General features: G+C 48.3%; 1 protein-coding gene across 4 annotated transcripts in view; it reads right to left on the minus strand.

Moving 5' to 3' along the window:
• The window catches only part of SEC16A (SEC16 homolog A, endoplasmic reticulum export factor), a 30,301-nt gene extending 21,501 nt beyond the window's left edge, over positions 1-8,800 (minus strand). For 2 of the 4 annotated variants that reach the window (XM_054084145.1, XM_054084147.1), the window contains exons 1-2: positions 8,534-8,800; positions 96-3,962 (exon numbers count right to left, since the gene is read on the minus strand). In XM_054084145.1, the coding sequence (XP_053940120.1) occupies positions 96-3,887 (3,792 nt within the window). In that variant the 5' untranslated portion in view covers positions 3,888-3,962; positions 8,534-8,800. The remainder of the gene's footprint in view (positions 1-95; positions 3,963-8,533) is intronic. The other 2 variants (XM_054084146.1, XM_054084149.1) reach the window with 2 other exon arrangements.
• Between the last annotated feature and the right edge of the window lie 954 nt (positions 8,801-9,754).

A 9,754-nucleotide genomic window follows, 5' to 3' on the forward strand; every position in this document is an offset into this window, starting at 1 on the left:
TGTTGATCATGACACAACCAGTTAAACTCATAATTCAAAGATAAAATTTACTAATATGTCCTGATGAGAGAGGAAGTTAAAAATAAAATATTTACCATGTAATAAAGATGAGCGCCTGTTCTGGGGTCTGTGGGAGGATAAGGTGGTGGATACGGAGGCTGGTAAGCGTCATAAGGATGTCTGTAGTAGTAGTAAGGGTTCTGGGGTGGACCAAAGGCATCCTGAGGAGTCTGAGGCACGGGTGGACGCTGGAGGTCTTGCTGCACATTTGACACGGCTGACTGAGTGGTGGTAGAAGGGGCGGTGGAGGTTGGAGCACCCGATGGCGGCCCAGACACTGGCTGCTTATCAGGACTCGTCTGATCGTACCTTGTCAGCTGTGCTGAACTTGCCTCTGGGGGACCCACAGGTTGAGGATGGTTACTCAGCACCTGGTTCTCACGCTGCTGTGATGCCTGCATAGCTTTAGTCCCTGCAGCAATCTGGTAGTTTGAAGGAACTGAGGACTGCCCAGAAGGTGCTGGTTGCTGCATTTGAGCTGCTTGCATTTGCGGTTGAGATGGCAACGCTCCCTGTACGGCTCTGTCTGACACAGCCTGATGCTGCACATCTTTTATCACCTGTTGATAGAAATGCTCGTTGTCACGCACCTCAGGACCCACCTGACCAGCACCGCCAGCTGACTGGTGAGGATAGACTGGACCACCAGGAAGTGACTGATTATGCACCAGTACAGAATTATTTGCACTGCTTTTCTCCAACGTCCGTGATACTGTGAAGTCAAGCACTCCAGTAACTTCTTCTTTGCTATTTGAGTGATGTGCAGGATTATTACCCTGCGCTACAGAATTAACAGGGGGAACCATCTCACCTGCACTTCCACTGGGGAGACTCATCCCAGGAGAAATGGATGAGTTAGACCCTACCTTGCTAGCAAATTCAGGAACGAAACCTTCCAGATCAATATTCTTTTGCCCTTCTGGAGCCAAATTAAGCGGAGTTTTCATAAGCAAGTTTGCAGGCTGATTAGAAGCAGTATCAGAAGAATTGACAGGGCTTTGTAATAAATTATGTTTAACCAGATTAGTGTTTGGAAGTGCATTTACTAACAGAGATCCAACTTGCATTGCAGGCAGTGGCACATTTTCCCCAGAAATGATCCCACCAGCATGTGAAGTTTGGGGACCCATTGCAAGCTTGTCCCCAATTCCAGTGTCCTTCACTGGCTGATTGTTTTCATTGCTGCTGAGCTGATTAGACAGAGAAATAGAAAAATTAATCGGCTGAGCCAAGTTATAGCTTTGATTAGGCTGAGCAATCAGGATAGGCTGATTCTGCAAAGACTCTGTAGGTGGAGAAGACAATAAACTGGCATAACCAGAACTTGCCTGAGACTGAAGTGCCTCCTCTTCTCCCATTTTGGGAGGATTCTCAAGATTTTCAGAAGATATATTTCCATCTTGGGAAAGTTGTCCAACAATAGCCCCTGGTTTACTTGGCTGCTGAATAGACAGCCCTTCTTCTGGTGGCTGAATGATTTCCACAGTCTGTTTGGCAGGTACGTACACTGCAGGAGCAGCAGGAGCTAGAAGAACGTTTCCCCCAAAATTGGGTAACTCATTATGAGCCCATAAAGTTGTTGCTGGGCTATCACACTTCTTAACTGCTCCCTGAGCTCTTGTTGAGGACCTTCTCTCGGATACCGACTGTATGCTCTCCGTAATGGGTCCAGAGTGCAACATATTTCCAACTTCAAGAGGCAGTGGGTGTACCTGAGGCATGAAAATAGTCTCCAGGTTATCTGGCGGCTGTTCAAGGTTGCCTGGGGATGCAGCCGGCGCAGCTGCATTCTTCTTGATATTCTTTTGGTTTGAGTGGTTCTCTTGTAATTCAACCACCATCTTTGCTTGGTCAATCTCCGCAGGTTTTATACCAACTCCATGGGACCTCACAGGTTCAAAAGAACTATTTGCACTTGTCTGAAATACTCCTGTAGGCTTAGGAGGACTTGGAGTAGGAGGCTGGGATAGATTACCATGGTAGTTCTTGCTCAGGTTTAGCTCACTCAAATCGCCTCCCAGAGGAGAGGAGTCGATCTGTTTGAAGAAGCTAGCAGAAGATTCCTCATCGGGCTTCCCACTTTCTTGCTGAATAAATGTACCAACCTGCTCTGGAGGTCTGGCTGAGCCAGAAGCACTCCTATGGCTAATGTTGCTATAGTTTGAAGATACACTATCTGGTCGGACAGGATGAGGTAAAGAATCAGGTGCCTCCAAATTTGGTCCTCCTTCGGCATGGCTCACAACAGCATTCTTTGGAAGCATATGACCTGGAAAGGATCCATATCTGTACAGATCAGGACCGGCAGCAGGGGATGAAGCATCGATGTTCTGTGGTTCACTTGGCAGCACTTCTTGATTCTGAATGCACTCCAAGTTCTCCACATTTTCATACTGTGACCCACCGTTCCCAGACGTGCCACCTATACATGCCTTGTCGTCACTGACAAACATGGTGTGCTTAGGAGGCTGTGCCTCCTGCTGACCCACAATTTTAGGGAAGTACTGGACATCCACTCCTCTTTGTACCATCTCACTAGCTAAACCTGGGCCAGTCTGCGTCTGAGAGAGAACGTTAGATGCAACTCTCTGAAGATGCATTGGTGGGTGATACAGTGATGCTGAATTTGGCTGACAAGCATCAAACTCTGTTTTCTCAACTACACAGTTTTTTTCAGATGAAAGTATTTCTTCATTTTCTGCTTCATCCCCTTTGAAAAACATGGAGAGAGTTCCTGAATCTCGTTCTGTGGGAACAGGTCTATTTGATGTTTCAGACATACCTGGAGATTGGGTTTGGGGGTTATTTCCCTGAGCTGTGGGAATGATAAAACTGGAGCCTTGCAATGGTGGCTGTGGGTAGAACTGCTCCTGGTACGGTTGATTTAACCAAGCGTTAGTCAGTTCTGTGTTCTGCCTAAAGACATTTCCAGGCTGGATGCTGTTCATGTGATGACTGCTATTTGGAGAGCTGTTTTTCCCATTCTTTTCACAACCAACAGGTAAAGGCGCTTGTATGATATTTTGTGGAATACCTTGGTGCACAGAACTCTGCTGTACATTCGTTTGTGGAGGAGGATGCGAAGCACTAACAGAAGACTGAGAAATGTTGTGAACATCAATCTGAGAAGATGGTTCTGGATAGGGCACAAAATTCCGTACTGGAGACTGCAGGTTACCTTGAACAGGCTTCCACTGAGACACAGGCTGCTGAGGAGGTGGAGAGAAGAGCGCTGTTGTGTTGGGTCCTGAAGGAACATCAGTGGCATCTCTGCTAACGTCTTGTCTACCTCCAGGTTTGCTTGACGCAGGTATTGTTCCAGGATGCACACTGAAAGAATTTTCAGCTGCTGCTCCTGTATTATAATGCAATGGTACCGCAGGACCACGAAGTCCAACGTCCACGTTTGGATGCGCTTCTGCAGTACTATTTATAACATATCCTGGGGACGGCGAAGGAATGGGAACATTAGAAAACGTACTGGTACTTATTCCTGCTTGAGATACAGGGGCTGATAAAGATGCATACGGTCCATGAGGATTGTCCCCTGCAAGGGACGGTGAAGTATGCACAACGGCCGGCTGCGGGAACGCTGCTGGGGAAGAACTTTGCATAACCAACGCGTTGCCCTTGGGTGGGTTATCTAAAGAGGAGCTTTGCGGAGTCTGTCTGCCAAATGCAAAAGGGTCTGTCACAGGCTGCACCGGGGCAGCTGCTGCATTTGCTCGCTTACTGAGCGAGCTGTTTCTCCAGTACATATTCCGAGCGATGCCTGCAGGAGGTGGAGCTGCTGCTCCTGCTGGAACAGTCTGTGGAGGCTGCTGCATTTTGGCCTTCAGGCAGGGTCAGATGCTAGATGACAAACTAGTAGTGGATGCCAGAGATAGATTCCTTCTTCCACCCTGTTAAGGCAAAACAGATATGAAGTTGGTCTCCTTTCTCACAACACAGGCAGCACTTCAGCAATTTTTATTTTAGAAACAAAATTACTCAGAGAACTTAAAATGGAAAATTTCTCTTTTCTCCAGAAGGCATAAGAAATTTACATGTAACATTGTATTTCTAAACCCAAGTCCAGGACCACTGAAACTTAATGCTGTGTGGTAACAATGCACATTATTTAACAAACATATTAAGAAATAACTCCAAGTAGGAGTAATCAAACACAGCTCAGTTCTGCACAAATGTTAAAATCTCAGACTGCTACATTTCCTCACATTTTTCTAAGCAGAAGCACGCATGGGAGAGGACATAGCAGCAGTCAGCTTGCAACAGAACCTGAAAGCACTACGCAAACTGAATTTAATTACAAAGAGTTGGGAAATCATTATCTAACTTCAATTGTGTTACAGACAATCTTCAGCTCTATTGCTCAGCATGAATGGGCCTTTTTACAGGTAAGATGAGAAGTGAGCATCTCAAGAAAGAATTCATCAGATGTTGTTCCCCTCAACAGAGCACAGTCCATTCTTGATCTAATAAAGCAAACATTGTGCAGGACAGGAGCGTTTTTTATTTTGAGAAAGGTAACTGGGTTTTCATCACATATATTCTCCCTTCTATGTGAATGCCGCACAATAGTAAAACTGCATTTAAGACTGTAAAAGACAATCAACTTCCCCCCCCAATTAATTAATTGATGTTCTCACTGGGACTTTGGCACAGTATCAGAGTTACAGCTGTACTTCAGGGCGGAAAGGACAGCCACACAAGTATTCCAACTCTGCCAGCAAGAACTCCAAACAATACCTGTTAGGAATTGGGCGCACAGAAAGTTCAGTAAATTAATCAAAAACGTGCATTTTTCATTTTTACCACCTCCTAACAATCTGTGGAGGAGAGAGGCTGACAAAATTTGAGTTCTTCAGCACTTGTCCAGTTCAGCTTAATGAAGCTTTAGCAACATGTGATGACCTTGTTTTCTAACAGTACACAACAAATATGGTTTATATCACATAGAGTGAAGTACCCACAGCAATTGTTTCATACCAGATGCACTTCTTTTTATAGAGATAGACAAAAGCTGTGCAATTTATAGCTGTGGTTTTTTCTTTTTCTTCTTAAGATTCAGCATCTCATCAGTAAGAGTAATAAAATGGGAAGCCAGAAAAGTCAGATGTTTGCAATCAAGACAAAATTTCAATAGCTATAGAGAAGTTTGAATGCAAAACACTTCTGGTTTCTAGTTAACAAAAATACATATTGAGTGAACACTGTGTAATTACATCTATTTCAAAAAGATTCATAACTAAAAATCCAAATAAAAAGCACAGTGAATGGTACCAGAGCATGATCTATACAGACAGTATAGGACATCAGTACAGCTTATCCTAGAGATAAATCTCTCCTACTCTGCTCTGCAGAATCCAACAGTCCTAGGTACAATCCAGGTCCCTCTTTCAGAGAGCCCGAAGTACCAGTCAGCAGACAGAGTCTCTCTATTTCTCCCCCATATCCAAATATTTCATAGCCATATCTTAGCTTAAGACTTTAAATCTGTTAAAACTTGTGTTTTGTTAAAATGGGAAAGAAGACCAGAAACAGAGTTCAACAGAAAATCATTAAATAGAAAGCTTCACTACTTTCACATATTACTTGCATTTGTCTTCAACCTTCTTTTTAAAGCACCAGCTGCCTGTGGAATTCCTGTCAAGGAATACGTACAAAAAGGTTTTGGTGCTTTGCAATCATTTCTCCTATTACAGTGCTGAGGTGAAGGTTTTCCAGCTGGCCACGTGTGCTGCCAACCACCTCACCTGGAAACCCTGCCTCAACACCCACCTCAGCTTTCACACACTTAAGAAACCTCAGGCTGTGACATCCCCATTTACTTTTCATTGTGTTCTTTTCGTATTAACCTAACTGCAAAAACTCCTCTCTCCTCTCCAAACAAACCAGTGTCTTTATGCAGCAGACTGCAAAGTGGGGAGGGGAAAAAAAGCTAATTAAACTATCTGCCAAGACAGCGACCTCTTGGAAAGCACCAGCTTCACTGAACAAAACATTGATATCCACCTACAGTTCCATTCTTAATAGAAAAGTTGTTTCTAAAATACAACTGAGCACAAAAGCCAATTGGTTTCACAACCAAATTTCTACATGGCCTTCACTCCTTACAGCGTCTTATCAGACATACACAAAGAAAAACAGGTCTAATGCTTTCCCACATTTTTGTAACAACCAGTACCAGTAATTAGCTAATTAGAATAAGCATAGGCTTTACTTTAAAGCGCTGGTTTGCCATTCCTATAACAAAGTCTCCAATGTTGCATCACAAAAGTTCAATGAGAGTATCTGCTTCCTCACTGAAGGAAAGTTAATATTAACAGACTGCACACAGTAGTAAAAGCACACAAGATTTGAAGAATTAAGTCCAAATAAAATGAACGTGCCCATGTCAGGTAATTTAAACAGAAGATATCAACTTGGTGATCCTGCCCTGCCCTGCCTCCACTCTGGTACTAACAGGAATGCGGATTTTAAGACATTTATAAATGAGAAATAACTACACAAGTTAAAGGCAATCCATCTCTGCTTTATCTAGGTTGGAAATTCTTAACTTTCAGCAGGTTTATTAATAGATAATGCAGGGCAGCCTGCTAAACATTAGTCACCAGGAATAACAATTGCAGACCATGTTTCCAGGCGCACCAGAAAAACATTACCAAAGAGAAAAGAAAGAAGATTAAAACTACCCTCTAGACAAGGCCATCAATAAATTTCAACTGACGAGCTCTACGGCCATGGTTGGCTTTAAACTCCTCTGAAAATTTACCTGCATGAAGGAATGATTTCTTTGGGGGGAATTAATTTAATCCTGTCTCCAAGGGACATAAGCTAAATAGATGACTCTTAAAGAAGCATAAGTAAGCCCACAAAGCTGGTTACAAAGTGTAATGTTAATTCTCTTCTGTGCCTACATACACACACATATGCATGGACTAAACAATAAATAACATATCCACGTACGCAGAAGATTCTTGGGGCCTGAGGGAAAGCTGGAGAGAGACTTTTTACAAGGGCCTGCAGGGACAGGACAAGGGGGAATGGCTTTAAACTGAAAGAGGGGAGATTTAGACTAGATCTTAGAAAGAACGTTTTTCCTGGGAGGGTGGGAAAGCCCTGGCCCAGGCTGCCCAGGAAAGCTGTGGTTTCCCCATCCCTGGAGGTTTTCAAGGCCAGGTTGAATGGGGCTTTGAGCAACCGGATCCAGTGGGAGGTGTCCCTCCTGCCCATGGCAGGGGGTGGGACTGGACGGACTTTGAGGTCCCTTCCAACCCAAACCATTCAATGGTTCTATGATTCCTAACAATGAGAATGAAGTAAGTAAAAAAATCTGCTGCAATCCTAAACAGAAGAATAGCTCAGAAATTATATTTGCACCCTTACAATCAGTACCTAGGACACTAGTTCTTCACGGTTTTTGCTATGCAGACATCTGCACACCTGCAGGTGACACCAGACTGAACGCACTGAACATCACCTGCCCTGCTGACTTCTTTCGACCAGCTTTCTCTTATATGGCAGCCACAGTTACAGATGTTACTTAGTGAAAAGAGGTCCTTGGGAATCAAGAGAATGAAGCTTAATGCAATGCACTGGCAGCAGCACAAACTCCTCCATGTCCTGTCAGCCTGACCCCCCGTCCTCAGCTGTAGCTCCTGAGTGTTCCCGGGCAGGGCAGGGCCAGCTCCACCAAACCATAGAATCATAGAATGCCAGCTTGGAAGGGACCGCAACGATCACCTGGTCCAACCTTTTTAGGTGATTTATAGTTTAAATGAGATGGCCCAGCACCCTGTCAAGCTGAGCCTTAAGTGTCCTGTGTAGAGGAATCTATCACTTCTCTGGGGAGACTATTCCAATGTCTAACTGTTCTTATGGTGAATCCAATCGGAATCTCCCCAGGAACAACTTATACCCACTACCCCTTGCCTAAAGTTGTCAAGTACATTGGACAACTCAAAAAAGACACTGCAGGTCGTGAGAACTACTGCGCCTCCTGAAAGGAAATCCATGGTGAAGGGCGTCAGGAGACACTTCCCACTACAGGGCTCCTCGCTCCCTCTCCCACCGTGGGGGGTGTGTGTCCCGCCTCCCTCTCCCACTCATGGGACCCCTCTCCCACCACGGGATCCCCATTCTTTCTCTCTCCCACTAAGGGATTCCCTCTCTCCCACCATGGGACTCCCCCTTCCCTCTCCTAACATGGCATGTCCCCCCCCTTCCTCTCCCAACGAGGGACATCCTCCCTTTCCCTCTCCCAATGAGGGATCCCACCCCCTTCCCTCTCTCTCCACGGGATCTCCCCCTTCCCTCTCTCTCCATGGGATCTCCCTCTTCCCTCTCTCTCCACGGGATCCCCCCCCTTCCCTCTAACCCCACGGGACACCCCCTTCCCCCTCTCTCCAAGGGATATCGCCCCCCCATACCTGTCCGCCCCCCGGGTACCACAGGCCGCCCCCCCCCGTACCTGTCCGACCCCCCTCGCAGCCGCTCAGCACCGGGCGCCGCCCCCCTCGCGGGCCGCAGCACCGGCTCCCTCCGCCGCCATCTTGGCACATCCGGCCGGGTTGTGTTCCTCCGCCGACGTGTCACGCCGCGCCGCGCGATGACGTCACGGCGCCTGCGGGGAACCCGGCGCCGCGCGCCTGGTCGCGTCCCTCTCTCGCCGGTTCCGCCCTGTCTTTCCGCGGGGCTGAGAGGAAAAGGGCGGAAGTGTCGGAGGGGAAAGAAACCCCTGCGCGATAAGGGCGGAAGTGGCGGCGGAAGTGGCGTCGGCGGCGCTCTCGTCGCAGCGCGCCGGATGGCGCATGCGCAGGGCGCTCTGGGGGCGCGGACGGGGCGGGTGCCTGGCTGTAGGCCTCGCTTTGTGCCTTGGGCTGTCCCTGAGCCCGAGCCTGTGCCACTCCTCTCCTGCCCCTGCGCCTGCCCCAGCCCCTGTCCCTGCATCTTAAACTGCCTTTGAACCCGAGCCTGTCTTTGACTGAGCCTGTACCACCCCCGGCCCTGTGACTTCCCTTGTCCCTCTGCCTGCCCCCGTCCTTGTGCCTGTGCCAGCTGCTGCCCCTGCACCTTAGATTGGCCCTGAGCCTGTGCCACCCCTGCGCCTGCCCCAGCCTCTGCCCCAGCTACTGCATCCGCGTCTGCCCCAGTCCCTGTCCCTCTGCCCCAGCCCCTACCTATCCCTCTGCCTGCCCCTGCATCTTAGATTGCCCCTGAGCATGTGCCTTTGACTGAGCCTGTTCCACCCCTGCCCCTGTGACTGCCCCGGCACTTGCCCCAGCTCCTGCCCCTGTCCCTCTGTCTGCAACTGTCCCAGCCCCTGCCCTTGCCCCTCTCCCTGTGGCACCCCCTGCCCCTGTCCCAGCCTCTGCCCTTGTGCTTGCCCCTGTCCTTGCCCCTTCCCCAGTGCCTGTCCCTCTCCCAGTCCCTGTCCTATTCTCGGTTCCAGTCCCTCTCCCAGTCCCAGTCCCTCTCCCAGTTCCTCTCCCAGTCCTTGCCCTGCCCCAGCCCCTCTCCCAGCCCCTCTCCCAGTCCTTTCCCTCTCCCAGTCCCTCTCCCAGCCCCTCTCCCAGTCCTTTCCCTCTCCCAGTCCCTCTCCCAGCCCCTCTCCCAGTCCTCGCCCTCTCCCAGTCCCTCTCCCAGTCCTTGCCCTGCCGCAGCCCCTCTCCCAGTCCCTCTCCCAGTCCTT

This window comes from Cuculus canorus, chromosome 19, assembly GCF_017976375.1.
Source record: "Cuculus canorus isolate bCucCan1 chromosome 19, bCucCan1.pri, whole genome shotgun sequence".
Lineage (NCBI taxonomy): Eukaryota > Metazoa > Chordata > Aves > Cuculiformes > Cuculidae > Cuculus > Cuculus canorus.